An 18,931-nucleotide genomic window follows, 5' to 3' on the forward strand; every position below is an offset into this window, starting at 1 on the left:
ATGGGACACATCGTGGTGGTGTTGACCTTCTTCCTCCCCCTCTAGGATTTGTCCACCATCCTCCTCATCGACAAATTCCCCTTCCATAGGAAAAAAGTCAAAGAAAAAACTCACAAAGTCCCCTACACATTGTCAGATTAGTAAAAAAAGTTGACAAATTGAAAAGAGAAGACAGAAGAAGAAGTGGAAGAGAGAAGAGGTTACTAGATATGTATTTCTCGTCTGAAACACATACACATATGTCGCTTTGAATCTCAATCGTCTTATCACAGATGAAAGCACAGCCGTATCATTAACATAAAAACCTTGAACAAGTTGTTGTAGACAGGTTGTAATCATGTCATGAGTTATGGGTGGTGCCTCCCAAAAGGAATCTAAAAATAAAACAAATAAATCCTGAAAAATTAATTCACCAAAACGAAAATGCACTTAAAATCCTCTCGATTACTAAGTGCTATATCAGAAAATGAGAAATCAACAACTAAAAGTCAATAAAAAGATCACCCAATTGTGCATTCAAATCCAAGTTAGTTCTATTGTTATTCATTAACATCGCTTCTGCTTCATTCATTAAATGAAAACCAAAATAAGGAAAGTAACATGTTGTGACAGATTACAAAGAGAACAAGTTAAGAATAAAACAAGGATAAATCCATGAATGAGTACTCAACAAAAAGGAACAGCAAATAAACCCTTTCCCTTATGTATTGTGTTTTGTGTTCGAATCTGGATTGAGGTTTTGGGTTTTCTTTTATCTCGAACAGAGAAGGTTTGGAAATGTTAGGGTTTTAGGTTGTCTTGAAGTGGAGGTCGGAGTCCCCAATGAACGGGGAGGATTCCAGTGGGGAATCGACAATGTCAGTGAAAAGGCTGAGGATGACGTCGACGTGGTTGAAGAAATAGGGTGGTGGTTGGAGAGTTTCGGGTGAAGGTTTTGTTGGTGGTGGTGGTGAGAGCAATGGAAGAATGGCGGGTAACGATAATGGTGGGAATCATTTCCGGAAATAGAAATGTGAGGGAAAATGAGATGATTTTTTAGTGTTAGGGAAAGTTAGGGTTTTTGATTCAGTTGGGATGGGGTTTTTGGGAATCAATTTTGGTAGGTAGGGTAGGGTTTTTGTCTTCAGTGAAGAAGAAGATGATGAAAATGAGAGTAATACACAATACTTATTCTATCAAGATAAAATAAAAACAAAAAAATATTGTGTTATGTTTGTTGTGTGTTTGCAATTGTTCATTTTGCCTGCATTTTGCAATATTATATAGGATTATCCATGTAAGAAGAACATTAAAGAAAGATTCATGAAGAAAAGGAAAGAAGAGATCGTTTACCGAGGAAGAAGGAAGAAAAATAGGAGAAACTTTCAGACTTGGTAAATCTCAACAGTGATTGATTGCTCCTTCCAAGGTGAATTTCAGTTTTATAGGTAGTCCTCAAAACCCTATTTTTTGTTTTGATACAGTGGTAAAAATGAGATGAATGAATAGGAAATGAAAGAATATGAGTGGGAAGAATATAAAGGTAAAATGCGGCGAGTTTTAAGTTGTTTGGATAAAGAGAAAAAAAAAGTGATTAAATGGAAAAGTGAGTGTTTTGATAATTACTATTTTATCTTTAAATAAAGTATTATTAATATACATTTTATTTTATGTTTTTATGTTATTTAATCAATATATTTATATTTTTAAAGGGTTTTTTAAAAGATGAAATATAACTTGTTAAGGAAAATAATAGGAAATTGTTAACGATGCACATCCTGAGCTAGAGACCTTCCTGTTTAAGGATTCTCTTGTCATTCCTTAGTTTTCATTTATTGTTTTGTTAGTTTCCCGTTAAAGCAAAAAAAAAATCAATAAAGTCTAGAAGTAATTAGAGTTAAAAAAACATTAATTAACAAGATTGTTTGTGTACTTATGCAACTAATCATGTTATCAAGCCATTTCCTTGCCTTTGGTCAGTTGGTGCGTGGAAAAGCCCAATAGCACTATTCACCCTCCCTCTATATTTTACATTTCTCTCCATTTTCAACTCTCTCTCAAACAAGCAACAAATTCATTTTTCAGTCTTTTTATCCTCTACCAACTTCCTTCCTCTTAAAACTTCTACAAAACAGACATAAAGGTTCTACCAAAAAACTTTAAAAAATTGATGCGCCAAGGGCCCTACACACAAAAAAGAAATGGGTTTAAAAGGGTTATAGGTAACTCGATGTTGCAATTATCCATGATTAATTATCAGTAGAAGTTGAAGGTAAATGATTAACACTCAAGGCATTGGTTAATGTGGTTTTCATTAAACAAGAAGATCCACACACATATTATGTGAGTTGCTTAATATAGTATGCATGTTCTTTTTTTTTATAGGCAAATGTTAGTTGTTAGAAATGTTAGTAAATTAGTCCCTCCTCCGGGTTCGAACCCGGGACCCTTCACCCTTCATCCCACCCAACCCTTATGTCCCTAGCTTTTACCACTTGAGCTATCCTTTGGGGACATAGTATGCATGCTCTTAATTAACTGCTATAACACATTTTCTTATAGATAAATGTTAGTTGTTAGTATTGTTAGTAAATTAGTCATCTTTAGGGTTCAAATCCTAGACCCTTCACTTTTTATCCCACCAACCCTTATGTCCCTAACTCTTACTACTTGAGCTAACACATAATCCTTACAACAGTAGAAAATCAATTTGGAATAAATATTAAAAAAAACTGAAGATGATAAACATTAAAAGATTAGTTTCAAAGAAAAGCATTAAAAGATTGAAACAATTCATGTGATAAGTGTTTTATCTTCATTTTACTGTAAAAATAAAAACCATTTATGTGACTTTGCAGATGGTCTTTATACTTCCAAGTCTGTCATATGCATGATGGATATGTTGAAGGGTCCTCCTCGTTGTCCTCTACACTGCCTCCACCGCAGTGGACGAAGTTATGGTCTAGTACGACTTTACCGCGTTGCAAAAAAGGTGGATGGAGATCTATTTAGCGGTACCTCCTAGTGAAAGAGGCTCTGTTTCAAAAAAGTTTGGATGTGGATTCCCTCTAAAGATATTTGGAGTGCTTCTTTTAGCAACATTTTATTCGACTAAAATGACGCCACTCACTCCATAAATCAACAATTTTAATAAGCATAATTGAGTAGTCTATGAATGTGAATGTAAAACACTCAAGTGAATAAAGTAATCCCGAGTACTTCTTATTTACCAACAAGGACCGGCACCACTAATAAATAACTGAGTTCCTTAAGTATTTAGTCCATAGTTCAACTCATGTGCGGTGCCTATGGAGAATGATTTGTGGGAATAAACCTAGTCATTTTTTTTTTGTCAAAGGTCTTCATTCAATAAAGAGTTTCCTGAAGGCACTTACAACATATGTTCATACACCGAATGAAAGAAATTTGGGCCTTAGCCCAAACCAACTTACAAGATAGTTCAATAACATTTAAGCCCATGACTATTTAGGACATCTAAACAAAGTTAGAACTAAGTGAGATTTCAGCAAAACTACTTGCAAGACACACCAAAGGAAATAGGCCCATAACACAAGCCCATCAGGACATGGGTCAGCCAAACCTAAACCTTTGGGTTCTCCAAACCCCAGGCAACCTCAGGAACTGGGTGGCAAAACGGTGGCGAGGGGAACGACGACGACTCCAAAGCAAAGCTCCAAGAACCTGGTCAGCTGCATACACAAGCAAAAATTTGATCTTTGCAATTTTAAATATCGCTTCTTCTTAACCTTAGCGGCTCTGCCGTCTGCAGAATCACAAATCTGCTTCAAGGCTTTCATCATCAGAGGTGCAAAAGCACCATAGCAGAAGCAGGGGAGAAAGATGAGACTTTGGAGGAAATATCGTAGTTGGTGATCATACCCAACCAACCTGTAACACCGTCATAAAGAGGACAAGGAGAGGTTGGCTCAGACTTGGGTTGTGGAGACACATCACATGGAACAAATGGATCATCACCGGAGCCATCACTTCTTCTGGATCTAGCGGTTCAAAACTGGATCTGAAGTTGTGCTCGCAGTTGCAGATGGTGGCGCCGGAGGTGGCCGAGATGGAGGCATGGGCGAAGGGTGGAGGAGGGCAGAGGCAGAGGCCAAGGAAGGGGAGCAGAACCAAGACTAAAACAAGAAAAAAACTCATTTTTTTGGGTATCAAATTCACCTAATGTGGAAGCAACCCACCTAATGTGGGAGGAAAGCTTCTATCAAGCAGAAAAGGGCTTCCCTAGAGGAGGAGGAGCCCCCCCAAGGGGGCCTGACGACGCTGCTCAGGAATTTGCCCTAGCAGAGGAAAAGTTCACTCTTTGGCTTTGAGGAAAGTTGCTACATGAATATCAAACATAACTTAATGTAATCTCCGAGCCTTAAGGAATTTAATCTCATGATCGTCGGTTGTGAGTAGGGGTGGCAATATGGGTTGGCGGGCCGGGTTGGGCCCAACCCGTCGAAATGCGGGTTGGGTTGGGCTAGCCCACTTTTGGTATTTGGGTTCAAAGTCTCAACCCAACCCATATTTTGACGGGAAAACGGGTTGGCGAGCTAGCCCACTTAGAAAATGTAGTGAAATAAAAAAAGAAATGCAATGAAAAATTTTAAGCAATCTTTCACTTTTTATATGTTGACACATGAAAAAAGTAGAATTATACTTGTTCTTTATCTTTAAATGTTATGAGTTCAACTAGAAAGTCTTACCAATAGCAATAACAAAAAAATATTTATCATGTGTGGTTATTAAAAGTTGTAAAACTGTAACCTCACTAGCAACAAGAGTTTACTTTAGCCAATAATAGTCAATCAACAATTATAAAATATAATGTCGAGTAGTCATGAAAGTTTTAGACAAAACATAACCTACAAATAAGAGCAGCAACTTATATAGGTGAATCCCCATTGAAGGGAGTTTTCAAAATAATTTTTTTTTTAGTTTAGGTCTGTCGTATTATATGCGCACCTTAAAATAATCTAGTGAAAGAATAAAAATAGAAAGAAATTTTAAAAAATTTCAAAAAAAAAGTGAAAAATGGGTTGGTGGGCTAACCCAACTCAACCCATCATTAACCCGTCAAAATACGGGTTGGGTTGGGTTGACCCACTTTTAAATTTGGGTTCAAAATCCCAACCCAACCCGTCAAAAAAGGTGGGCCAAATGGGCTGGCCCAGCGGGCCAAGCCCATTTTGCCACCCCTAGTTGTGAGATAGTTTTAGAAAAGTGTGGCCCAATAACAATAAAGCCCAAGCTTAAGCAAAGAAAGAAGGTGGATCAGACAGTCCGAGCCCAAAAATCCAACGGAAACGGTTAGTAGATCCTTATACCCTAAACTGACAATGTTAATGTTCGAGTGAAGCAACGTGTGTGTCTGTCAGGGTTTATGCTATGCTATTTGTATCATCACTATCACCACCATTCAACAGCAAGCAATAACAAATAGCATAACTGCCTCAAACATACACACACAGTTTCAGGAACATGTCATCTTCTGAGAAGATGAAGAATGATGACAATGGAGATTCCAATTCCAATTCCAAGTCCAGCTCGAGAATCACCTGGGAAGGTTGCAGCGTCTTGCTCGACATCAACGACTCTGATCGTCTCGTTTTCGCTCGTCTCTCTCCTTCTGCGTCTGTCTCCTTTTACTCTCAATATTTGCAAAAAACAGTTGAAATTATTCAACCCTTTTCTTAACTGTTTTTGTTTATTTAATTTTGCAGGAAATTGAAGATTGGGAATAAGAATTGCTCTCTGCAACCGTTGATCGGTTGTCCCTTCGGCACTGTTTTTCAAGTCGAGACTTCTCCCAATGGACCTTTTCTATGTCCTTCACAAGGTATACATAGTGAACTTAGTTGCATTGCCAAATAGCTTTTCAATTTTTTCAGATTATTAATGGAGTTTTGTTTGTTTACCCTATGTGCCATTATGTTTCGATTAGACTACATTATTTTTTAGTGCGTGTTTGGATACTGGTTGAGTACAACAAAACGTTAGCTTTACCTTTTTGTCTTGAAGTGCGTCTGGAAGTCTGTTTTGCTTCATTAACCAAAGACACCTTTAAACTGATTTGGAATCGCGGGCTAATAACTATGAAATGTTTCATATGGATTTTCATTTGCCATTGTTGATTCTTATCAGCTTCTGTTGGTTATAATATGATATGCATTTCTTTTAAGTGAGGGAGGGTTGTATTCTGTGATTGATTACAGTTTTTTTTTCTGGTTCTTCAATACAAGATACTTACCTGTTCCTGCGCTATACCTTTCTTTTTTATCTCACTGTCACCTGCGTGGTGGCAACTCTTGATTTTGCAATTTAGGCAATGTTAGTAATAACACTGAAGAAACCGGAGATGGTCAAATCAATGTTGATTCGAGGGACAACCGGGCATTGGTTGACAATAATTCAGCACAAACCTTGACTGGTGATGATATAGAAGCCATGCGAAGGTGAGGACAACTTCTTTGGATTTTGATTCTCATTATTATTTTTGGGGGCTGGTTGAAATGGGAAGGTAAATATTTATGGATTCCTTGTTTCGATCATTTGGTTCTATAGCTTTGGTATCACATATGTTGAATAAGGTTTTGGTATTATTCTTTGTTCATTTGAATTCTGCCATCTACATCTTACTTGCTTTTCAGAAACATGGACTGTCAAGTCATTGTCTGTTTGGCATGCTTATGGTATATAGTTGTGAACAAATCTCCTGTACCTTTTATGCAGGCAGGGTGCAGGAGGTAATGAAATAATCGAAGCTCTCATTGCCAACAGTGCAACATTTGAAAAGAAAACATCATTCTCACAGGTATGTTGAAGCATAAAGAGGTTACATAGTTTATTTTAGTGAAAGCTAGATTAAAACCCGCACATAATGCCGATCGATAAATGATTAGTAATACTGTTAAGAGGTTAGAAAATGTGGGATTAAATATATAATATGATATATGGCATTTACATTAGCAAATAACTACTTCAGATTTTGTGATTGTGTATTCATATTCCAATATGATAGTGTATTCACCACAAGAGTACTCTATAGAAGCAGGACCCCATAAATCTGCAAAAAATTGTTCTAAAGGTTCTCTATAGACTATTAGACTGTAGTGGATGAAGATGGTAATCTATGAGCCTTACCCATACAACAAGCAGTACAAACAGAAACCTGAGTTTTATTAGGAATTGGGATCTTACTATGAGCAAGTGCTGAATGTAAAGCCTCATGATGAGGATGACCAAGCGTACAATGCCACAAGTCATATTTAGTGGGACCTATATATACTACCCCAAGAACGAGGAGATAAAGAATAAGAACTTATAAGCATACACCAGCGGAGGGTTCCTTGAAGAAGTTAGAAGCATGCATGCTATCGATGGAATAAAGACCCTCTTTGCCAACACTTCCTGGAAGTAGAACCTTAGAATTGGCCTGAGATTTAGAAGGGTGAAATTCAAAGTTGAAGTTATTATCTCTAGCAAACCTACTCGCACTAACAAGATTTTTAGTGATAGAGGGAACAAGGAGTTTAGTAAGAGAAAGAGAAGTGTGTATTGTAGGGAGAAGGAAAAGATGTGGAACCAATGGAGTGTATAGGAAAACTTTGGCCTTTCCCATTCTGCAACGGAGACTAGGTATTTCTCCTAGTTTCTCCATAACCTTTAGAGCAAGCTCCAAGTTTGTAACTTGGCATCCATGAGTCTCTTCAATTACATTGAGTATGGCATTGGTCAAACTCCCATATGATGTGTGCTTGGTTCCATGTGGTGGGGAGAAGAATAATTCAGATACGTTCTGGGGATTGGGGATGGTGGCGTTTTGATCACATCTGAAAGGCGTCATCAGAATTACACCATTAGTCTACAGACTTGCTAACAAATTCACCCTTCTTGGTTTTGTGTTAATGCGCTGATGAAAAGCACTAAATGCTCATGTTTAACATTATGTAACCCTTATATGGTTTCCATGAATTGAAAGTCCCAACTCCAACCATAGTTGGCCTTGCATCACTCGATTAGGTTGCCGCTAGCCTACGTTATTGTTGTGTTAGTGCCTTTGGTGATGCAGACCCAATTATGTTTGGAGGTGGGTCTTCCATTCCATGTAAGAATATTATAATAGGGAGATACGAACATTACATATATACATTGAATGTTCTTATATCAGCTTCTGTTACAGCTCGCTAATAATACAAAATAACCTACTGGTGAAGTGTTAGCATGTCTGCAAGTCCAAAGATTACTTTGTATAGATGGAGACTTTTGGGAAACAAAGCAACACAAGTGATACATTTTTGGGGCCAAATTGTATATTTACTTTTTATTTTTGGAATGAACTGAATCTTATGTTACTTGTGCAGGAGAAATATAGACTTAAGAAGCAGAAGAAATATGCACCAAAAGTACTCATAAGGCGTCCTGTTGCTCGAAGGTGACCTTGCTTAATTTTCTCTTGTGCTTATCAATATTATCATCATTATATTCACATATTGCTAATGGTTCATGTTCCTTTTCTCTCTTTGAAACCAATGAATGAGCCTTGAAAATTGAAATATCAAATATGTACCTGAAAGATCTTGATGGAAAATGACATGATCTCTGCACGCCGTTATGCCTTTTAACACTTTTCTGCAAACAATTTTGCTGTGGTAGGACCATTGACATTATAACAATTCAATAAGCAGTAGATGAGTAATAATGTCAAGCAGATGATTTTTGAGAGTTATAAAAGAATTTTGTAAGTTTAAGGATGTGTTTGGTTTGAGAAAACATTTTCTATTTTCCTTTCATTTTTTCATTAATAATTACAGCAGTGTCACATTGATTTTTTCACTTTATTTCTGGATTTTCGTGGTAAATGTCTACATATAGGCATACTCATATCATTTTTTCATATTTTTGAGCCTCTAATCAATGACTTATGGATGCCATTATTTGTTTTTTTCCCAGTATATGCGAGGCCTATTTCAAGAAGTATCCATCTAAAATTGGGTGAGGCTTATCTTTTAGTTATGAATGCATTTTTTCTTACATTTTTACCATTTGGATGTATTTTCCATTAGATATGTCATATGCGCTATACTTTTGGAGCATGATGTAAACCATGAAGAATGGTCATTATAATGTCTTTATTGTCTGAATGTAGTTTATATCAAAGAAGAGAAAAAAGAATGAGAGTATAAAAGAAAAATTTTCTCTCTCTTGATTTAGTTTCTAACTAGCTATTAATGATTCAGATTCATGCGGGTGGACACATTATCCCTTCTGCTTTCCATGGCTAATGTTTCATCAGATTCTGACATTCTCGTAGTTGATATGGTTGGTGGCCTTCTTACTGGTGCTGTGGCAGAACGTCTTGGAGGTGTGATATAAATTTAAACTAAGTTGGACATTGAAATATTGTTACCCCCCCCCCCCTAAGGTGTGTAGTAACCTGTGAATCATCATAACAATGAAATTTTTAAAAATTGGCACTTCAATGTTAATATATAGGTAAATTCACTTTTTATTCTTAACAATGTTCTGACTGAGTGAATGGTAGTTTGAGTTTTCATAGTTAAGGTGCTTATATGTATTATATTAATAACAAAATGTTAAATGTTTTACAGGTACTGGTTATGTATGTAACTCATATCTTGGACAGGCACCACATACCATGGATATTGTGAGGATATTTAATTTAAGTGATGAAATCTGCAAGAGGTTAGATGATGTGTTTATTGAAGTTTATCAAACATTTTTGGTGGTTAAAATCATTTAATTGTTTTTTTAGCACTCTTTTTTGCAAGAGTAAATTACTGCTGCAATAAAAGAGAGATGTTTTACATTTTTTGAAGCTTAAATTTTTAAAAGATAGTTTTCAATGTTCTTTGTAACCTGAATATTTATAAATTTTTAATGCAGTTAGTTTTTTCTTCCTGGTGTGAAGTTTTAGGTGCGTTTTGTTCTTATGATATAGTAGTGCATGAAGGCGAAGGATGAAAGAGAGAAAAGTTTATGAAGTTTCTTTTGAGATAGCATGTTAGGTACCAGATTAAACAGGAAATAGAAAAGGAAATAGGCTGGAAATTGTATTGATAGTGCACTGAATCCTCTGGTGGAAACCAGAAGCAGTGCTTGAAGAAGGATACAAGATGAAAATGCAGAAAGTAAAGATAATAGAGCAAATTCGAGAATGCTCCAGCTCTCCCAAGTCCTAGCTAAAATCAGCCTACCTCACTCTCTCTCCGTAACAAACTTATATTCCCCTAGCTAATAGTTGTGGTCCCATTCTCATCATTTATGATCTGCCAGCTCACAGGTGGTTATTTGGGGAATCATAGCTTCTAGAACATTAGTCATCAAATGTTGCTTGGGCCTCCTAGTATAAGTCTTGCCAAACCTGGGCCTAGAGCTTGGGTTTGCAACATCTCTCCCCCCTTGAAAACTCAGCTTGTCCTCAAGCTGATGGTCAGGAAATTGGTCCAGCAACCTACTGAAATCTTCCCATGAATCTTCAAATGCAGGAAGATTTTTCCACCTAACTAAGACCTCAAGATCCCCAGTTATGTTTTCTCTGGTGTCCATTATAGCATCTGGTTCAACCTTCAATTCTCAGTCTTCAGTAAGATTAGCTGGTAATGGCTGGCTAATAACCCCTGCATTCACAGCTTTCTTGAGCAGGGAGATATGAAAAACTGGATGCACTTGACTTCCCTCTGGTAGTTGCAGCCTATAAGCAGCAGGATTGATTTTTTCTATGATTGGATAAGGGCCATAATTCCTTGGGCTTAATTTCTGATTACTTCTCTTTGCCAAACTCTTGAGCTTAAAAGGCTGAATTTTCAAATATACCAGATCTCCCACCACATACTGAACATCCCTTCTATGTTTGTTAGCCTGTTGTCTCATTCTGTTTTGTGCCTTTTCTAAATTACTTTTCAACTCATCTAGAATCATATTCCTTTCAGCAGTCAGCTTTTCTACTTCATCCACTGATGCCAAAGAGTCATTCCCTCTAACAATCACTGGAGGTTCTCTTCCATTTAAAGCCTTGAAGGGAGTGGTTTTGATGGCAGAATGGTAATTGGTATTGTACCAAAATTCTGCCCAGCTCAGCCACTTAGGCCACGGTTTAGGTTTTGATCCAGTTACACACCTTAGGTAAGTCTCAACACATCTATTAACCACCTCAGTTTGCCCATCTGTTTGTGGATTATAGGCAGAACTGAATTTCAATTTTGTACCAGCTAGCTTGAACAGCTCTGACCAAAATGTGCTTAAGAAAACCCTGTCTCTATCTGACACAATGGAAGTAGGAAACCCATGTAATTTCACTACCTCTTTGATGAACACTTCTGAAACTTCCTTGGCATGATAAGGATGTGAAAGTGCAATGAAATGTGCATACTTTGTAAATCTATCTACCACTACCAGAATAGTGTCCTTACCTATTGCTTTAGGGAGCCCCCAATGAAGTCCATGGAGATGTCTGACCATCCTTGAGAAGGAATTGGTAATGGCTGGAGATATCCTGCAGGGTAAAGTGCCTCATATTTGTTCCTCTGACAGACTTCACACCTTTGCACAAAGTTTTGAATGTCTAATTTCATGCCTTCCCAGTAAAAGAGAGCTGAAATCCTTTTGTAAGTCCTGAAAATACCAGCATGGCCTCCTATAGCTGTGTCATGAAACTCTTTTAGGATGGTGAGTATTTTACTTGAGCCTTTAGGAAGAACAATTCTATCTTTGTACAGTAGTTTTCCTCTCTTTAATTGAAAACCAGCAGGAATGTTCCCATGAGTGGCTATCTCTTGCATGATTTTTCTGTACCTTTCATCTTCTAATAGCTCAGCTTCTAGATCATCCCATTCATCACACTGAACTGAAGAAATTGCAGAGAATTGTAGCTTTCTTGATAAAGCATCAGCTGCTTTGTTCTCCACCCCAGGCTTGTATTTAATTTCAAAGTCATAACCCATCAATTTGGACATCCATTTTTGTTGATCTTCTCCCATTAGTTTTTGGTCTGCTAGGAATCTCAAACTTCTGTGGTCAGTGTGTATAACAAACTTACTGCCAAGGAGATAATGTCTCCATTTTTGCACAGCCAGTACTACAACCATTAATTCCCTTTCGTACACAAATTTTGCTTGAGCTCGGTTGGACAGAGTCTTGCTCATATAAGCAACTGGCCTCCCTTCTTGCATAAGGACTGCTCCTAGCCCTTTTCCTGAAGCATCTGTTTCTAAGATGAAAGGCTTATCAAAATTGGGTGGTGCAAGGACAGGAACAGTGGTCATCACTTCCTTCAACCTGTTAAAAGCCTTGGTTGCTTCTTCACCCCAAGTGAAGCTATTCTTCTTGAGTAATTGGTTGAGGGGCTGTGCTATCTTGTTGTAGTTCTTAACAAATCTTCTGTAGTATCCTGTCAATCCTAGGAACCCTCTTAGTCCCTTTACCTCCTTAGGAATTGGCCAATCTAACATATCTTGAATCTTACTAGGATCAGCTGCAACCCCTGCTTGTGATATGACATGCCCCAAGTAAATGATCTCTTGTTGACCAAAAGAGCACTTCTTCTGGTTAGCAACTAGATGATTCTCCTTCAAAACTTGTAGCAAAATCCTTAGGTGTTCCTTGTGTAAGTCTTCATTCTGGTTGTAGATGAGTATATCATCAAAAAATACTAGCACAAACTTCCTCAGATAAGGTCTCAACACTTGGTTCATGAGAGCTTGAAATGTAGATGGAACATTTGTTAGTCCAAATGGAAGAACCAGATACTCATAATGACCCTCATGGGTCCTAAAAGCGGTTTTGGGAATATCCTCTTCCTTCATCCTAATTTGATGGTATCCTGATTTTAAATCTAGCTTAGAAAAAACCACAGCAGCACCAATTTCATTCAACAGTTCATCAATAATAGGAATAGGGAATTTGTCTGGAACAGTAGCCTTATTGAGGGCTCTATAGTCTACACAAAGTCTCCACCCTCCATCTTTCTTTTTGACAAGAATAGCAGGACTACTGAAAGGACTAGTGCTTGGCCTAATGATTCCAAATTTCAACATGTCCTTAATCAACTTTTCAATTTCATTTTTCTGATAAAAGGGGTACATGTATGGCCTGATGTTGGGAATTGAAACCCTATCATGTAGTTGTATAGCATGGTCAGTAGCTCTCCTTGGAGGTAGTCCCTTTGGCTCCTGGAAAACTTCAGGATACTCTTCTAGAATTACCCTCATTCCTTCTGAAATCTCAGCTACTGTTTTTGTTTCATCTTCCTTGCACTCATAGGATAAGTAGTATCCTTCTGCTGCTAGTTGTTCTGTGATTTTTTTTGGTTTCCAGTTAGCTGCCACCTTGCACCTGGATGGTTCCCCTTGCAGAACCAGCTTCTGCCCCTGAGAATACCACTGTATAATAAGGTCCTGAAAGTTTGCCTCAATATTTCCCAGACTAGCGAGCCAATCCATTCCCAAAACCAATTCTGTTCCACCCAATCCCAGTATGAAAAAGTGTTGCATAATTGGGATTCCCTGAACTTCCAGTTTCAGGTTCTTACACACTCCAGAATTTCTTTCTTTGGCCTCATCCCCCACCTCTACAACATACTCAGAAGTGGCTATGACTGGAATTTCTAATTCAGCCACCAAATCTTGTGAGATAAAGTTACTTGTTGCCCCACAATCAATCAGAATCAGAATTTCTCTTTCTCCTATTTTCCCTTTGACTTTGAATGATCTATTAGAGGTCAAGTCTTCCTTACTGTTCAAAGATAACTGAAGAACCTTGCCTTCCAACACGAATTCCCCATCCTCAGCTTCCTCAAACACTTCTTCTTCCTCCTCCTCCTCCTCCTCCTCTACTTCCATGAGGATTAGCTGGTAATTTTTCATGGAGCAAACATGTTCCCCTCCCCACTTTTCCCCACACTTAAAACATAATCCCTTTCTACGTCTCTCTTGTAATTCATTTTGGCTCAATCTCTGTCCTCCATTCCACTTCTTTTCTAGGTGTTTCCCTTCAGTTTCCAGGATTTCCAGATACTCATAATGACCCTCATGGGTCCTAAAAGCGGTTTTGGGAATATCCTCTTCCTTCATCCTAATTTGATGGTATCCTGATTTTAAATCTAGCTTAGAAAAAACCACAGCAGCACCAATTTCATTCAACAGTTCATCAATAATAGGAATAGGGAATTTGTCTGGAACAGTAGCCTTATTGAGGGCTCTATAGTCTACACAAAGTCTCCACCCTCCATCTTTCTTTTTGACAAGAATAGCAGGACTACTGAAAGGACTAGTGCTTGGCCTAATGATTCCAAATTTCAACATGTCCTTAATCAACTTTTCAATTTCATTTTTCTGATAAAAGGGGTACATGTATGGCCTGATGTTGGGAATTGAAACCCTATCATGTAGTTGTATAGCATGGTCAGTAGCTCTCCTTGGAGGTAGTCCCTTTGGCTCCTGGAAAACTTCAGGATACTCTTCTAGAATTACCCTCATTCCTTCTGAAATCTCAGCTACTGTTTTTGTTTCATCTTCCTTGCACTCATAGGATAAGTAGTATCCTTCTGCTGCTAGTTGTTCTGTGATTTTTTTTGGTTTCCAGTTAGCTGCCACCTTGCACCTGGATGGTTCCCCTTGCAGAACCAGCTTCTGCCCCTGAGAATACCACTGTATAATAAGGTCCTGAAAGTTTGCCTCAATATTTCCCAGACTAGCGAGCCAATCCATTCCCAAAACCAATTCTGTTCCACCCAATCCCAGTATGAAAAAGTGTTGCATAATTGGGATTCCCTGAACTTCCAGTTTCAGGTTCTTACACACTCCAGAATTTCTTTCTTTGGCCTCATCCCCCACCTCTACAACATACTCAGAAGTGGCTATGACTGGAATTTCTAATTCAGCCACCAAATCTTGTGAGATAAAGTTACTTGTTGCCCCACAATCAATCAGAATCAGAATTTCTCTTTCTCCTATTTTCCCTTTGACTTTGAATGATCTATTAGAGGTCAAGTCTTCCTTACTGTTCAAAGATAACTGAAGAACCTTGCCTTCCAACACGAATTCCCCATCCTCAGCTTCCTCAAACACTTCTTCTTCCTCCTCCTCCTCCTCCTCCTCTACTTCCATGAGGATTAGCTGGTAATTTTTCATGGAGCAAACATGTTCCCCTCCCCACTTTTCCCCACACTTAAAACATAATCCCTTTCTACGTCTCTCTTGTAATTCATTTTGGCTCAATCTCTGTCCTCCATTCCACTTCTTTTCTAGGTGTTTCCCTTCAGTTTCAGAATTTCCAGGGTTTACCTTATTCTGTGACTGCTTCCCTTCATTGTCCTGATTTCCAGCTCCTCCTTTGGACTGAGAACTTACATAAAAATTTGGAAATCTTCCCCTGTTTTCCCCTGAACTGGGAAAATTCTTTCCCCCTATCCCTCCTTTGTCTTTCCATCCCCTTTTGTCATCCTCTCTGGTTTTACCCCCTTTAAAGGCCATATTCTTTTCTTCTAACAACAGGGCTCTGTCCATCAACTCTGCCAGATCTTCTGCGGGGTATAACTTCATCTCCGCCTTGATTTCTTCTTGCAATCCATTCAAGAAAATCCCCTTGAGTACTTCACTATCAGCATTCCTCATGGGTGCTGCTACCAACTCAAATTGCTCACGGTACTCCATTACACTCCCTTTCTGTTTGATACTGAACAAGGGACCATATGGGTTATGAACCAGTGTTGGTTGGAACCTGCGAATCAACGCTTGTTTGAAAGGTTCCCAAGCTCGTTCATGGGTTTGCTCCTCCCACCATGGGAACCAACTGAGTGCTCGGTCTTCCATGGCTATCATGACCAACTCGATTTTCTCACCTTCCTCCACTCGGCTGAGACGGAAGAACCTTTCGACCTTTGTGATCCACCCATATGCGTCGTTGCCGTTGAACATCAAAATGTCCACACGCCTTCCGGTTACAGCTCGCAAATGGTTTCGGTGGTGACGGTGTTCGAATCGCTCTTGACTGCGAGTCACAGAGCGCGACCCGGTTCGTGACCCGGTGTCAGTTCCTCGAACGGAAACAGAACCATCCACTCGTGATGGTCTCCGATGACGAGGGGTGTGAGAGCGGCCTCTAGTTCTCCGTCGATCACGACTCACGAAGAGTCGCCGGAGCTCCTCGAACTGCTCTTGAGCCACCTCCTTCATCTCTGTGAACGAACGCTCCAAGTTATCTACTCTCGACTCCATAACGCCGCGGGTAAGCACCATACAAGCTCCCTTTTGGATCGGGAGCTCTGATACCAATGTTAGGTACCAGATTAAACAGGAAATAGAAAAGGAAATAGGCTGGAAATTGTATTGATAGTGCACTGAATCCTCTGGTGGAAACCAGAAGCAGTGTTTGAAGAAGGATACAAGATGAAAATGCAGAAAGTAAAGATAATAGAGCAAATTCGAGAATGCTCCAGCTCTCCCAAGTCCTAGCCAAAACCAGCCTACCTCACTCTCTCTCCGTAACAAACTTATATTCCCCTAGCTAATAGTTGTGGTCCCATTCTCATCATTTATGATCTGCCAGCTCACAGGTGGTTATTTGGGGAATCATAGCTTCTAGAACATTAGTCATCAGATGTTGCTTGGGCCTCCTAGTATAAGTCTTGCCAAACCTGGGCCTAGAGCTTGGGTTTGCAACAGCTACTATATGATTAAATTGATAGGGATATTGATTAATATTATATGCTTGCTCCCCATATAAAACTGATGTTCCTTCTGTTGTAATCATATAGTAGTTATTTCATATTCGAGAACCAAAGAAAATTACTTCACTGTTTTGATGTCCGAGGTTTTAGCATCTGGCATTATCATCTTTTATTTGTTGCAGAATTTTAAGGTGTCCCCTATCTGATTTGTTGTCACAAAAAGAATCACCTGAACAAAATCTGCAACATAATGATGTCTCCAATGTGGAATGCCAGTCAAATGTAAGTAGAACTTCCTTGATCTCCTGATCGTTCTATCTTACTGTTTGCACACTTCATTAGGAGATATGATAAGTGCAGGATCCAATCTGTGCACCAGTCAACATGGAAGAAATCTCTCAATCATTAGAAAATGAAATTTCTAATCTTGGTGCTGATAATGCCATCACTCCTGCTACAAAAGTTGGCAAAGCTACAAAGGCTGGAGACAAGGCACCGCAAGAAATCATTGACTTGTGGAAGGAAAATGGTTTTTCAAGGTATCTAAACTCCAAAGTTAAGATTTGACTTGCTATTCAAAGTAATAAAGTTGAGCAATTTCCCCCCTGATTTGTACAGCCTAATTATTGCTGCACCAGAGTTGGATACTTGGACGTTGGTTAGAGACCTCTTTCCTCTTTTATCGAACTCTGCTCCATTTGCTATTTATCACCAACATCTTCAGGTAATTTGATTCATTTTTCAAGGTTAATGAATTGTGATGTAATTGAAAGGTAGATGAACAATAATCTTTTCAAATAACTCAATTACTTTTTTGTGGCTCCGCTCTTTACTGTTGGGGATCAATGTATTTTGTTCTGGGTAGCTTCGGTTATAGCCTAGGGACATGTAAAAGATAGATTATCAATACTAGCAGTTTTTTAAGAGGTCAAACATTTTCTACATGCATGAATCAATTCATCTGTATTCTTAAAGAGGTAGAGTGCTGCCCTTGGACAATTGATTTAACAATGCGACAAAGATGATGAACTTAACTATCATGTAACACACCTTAAGATCATATGGGTAGGTTTGGTGGTGTTTAAAGTTGAGATGCTTCCGTTGCCACAAGATACTAAATAGTTTATGATTCTGCTGTATAAACTACCGACTTACTGTTAACAAATCTTATTGTTTGTTTGCGGTATAAATCTGCAGCCTCTTGCAACTTGCATGCACAATCTACAGCTTGAGAAAATGGCCGTTGGATTGCAACTTTCAGAGCCTTGGCTACGTGAATACCAGGTATAAGTTGTTCATATCAATATTGTGAAATTATGCAGGTATTCTGAACTCCTTTGTTTACAAAAGTAAAAGGGGGAAGTAAAAAAATTGCTTCATTTCTTTCACAAATTTATGGTTACAAAATTCTAAGTAGCTTCATGTTCAAAATTCAAATTATGAAATTTTTCAGAAGTTTTTGTGATAGTATGTTCTGGGATATAGGTTCGGGTAACATCATGATAAAAAGACATGCTTCGGTAGATACTTAAGACAAAAACGTTTCTAACATAGGACTTATCTATGCTCTACAGTGTTTGAGGAGATGAGTTTCTTTGTCTTGTTTAATTTTTGTAGTGACACCCTTGTCAAATTATAAAAAGACCGTGCTTGTTAAAAGCTCAGTCTCTAATCCTGATTCTCTGACTCCAATTACCTCTCAGTCTCCATTAACATTTTCTTATGTTGCATATCTCCATTAACATTTGAATTATTTATATTCAGGTGCTTCCATCAAGAACTCACCCGTGCATGCAAATGAGCGCATTTGGGGGCTACATTCTGAGTGGAACTAAGATATGTGAGTAATGTGACAACTGATTCCAGCTCCACAGTTCCACAATAGTTTTGGTTTATGCACACTAGTTGCCATCAAGCCTTTTAACTAACCGCAACTTTTCTTTTTCGCGGTTTGTAAACTTGTAATTTAATGTTTGTACTTTATAGCTTTTCCATTTCATTTCATTTTCACCTAAAATCTCATAATGGGTCAATCTGTCTCAGCGGAGTCTAAGATACATATGTTTTTATCACCTGTACCGGTGCTTTTGAAAATTTTGGGGTAAAATTATGCACATGCCCTGTCTTGATCAGACAGCCTCATTTTCAGTTCCTTTATGCCATAACCAGCAACCTCAGTGCAAATGCTCACAATTACCACAACGCTTCACTTAATTCAACTCATTTCAATTAACTAGCCAGTTG

The 18,931-nt window shown here is 38.4% G+C and overlaps 1 protein-coding gene across 1 annotated transcript; it reads left to right on the forward strand.

The window, feature by feature from the left end:
- The first annotated feature begins 5,339 nt into the window (after window positions 1-5,339).
- On the forward strand, window positions 5,340-18,844 carry LOC130718446 (uncharacterized). The gene is made up of 13 exons (XM_057569038.1): window positions 5,340-5,633; window positions 5,724-5,839; window positions 6,326-6,455; window positions 6,733-6,814; window positions 8,364-8,434; window positions 8,953-8,994; window positions 9,240-9,364; window positions 9,612-9,705; window positions 16,870-16,969; window positions 17,048-17,226; window positions 17,306-17,411; window positions 17,885-17,971; window positions 18,452-18,844. The coding sequence occupies exons 1-13, from the start codon at window positions 5,482-5,484 to the stop codon at window positions 18,533-18,535; spliced, it is 1,368 nt and encodes a 455-aa protein (XP_057425021.1). The 5' UTR covers window positions 5,340-5,481; the 3' UTR covers window positions 18,536-18,844.
- The last annotated feature ends 87 nt before the right edge of the window (window positions 18,845-18,931 follow it).

Source organism: Lotus japonicus, chromosome 5, assembly GCF_012489685.1.
Source record: "Lotus japonicus ecotype B-129 chromosome 5, LjGifu_v1.2".
Lineage (NCBI taxonomy): Eukaryota > Viridiplantae > Streptophyta > Magnoliopsida > Fabales > Fabaceae > Lotus > Lotus japonicus.

Bases quoted from the DNA above. Each gene is read 5' to 3' on its own strand.
- LOC130718446 (XM_057569038.1), top strand. From the start codon at position 5,482: ATGTCATCTTCTGAGAAGATGAAGAATGATGACAATGGAGATTCCAAT. The intron at 6,815-8,363 runs GTATGTTGAAGC...TTACTTGTGCAG, and splicing joins AGAAAACATCATTCTCACAG to GAGAAATATAGACTTAAGAA. The intron at 17,972-18,451 runs GTATAAGTTGTT...ATTTATATTCAG, and splicing joins CTTGGCTACGTGAATACCAG to GTGCTTCCATCAAGAACTCA.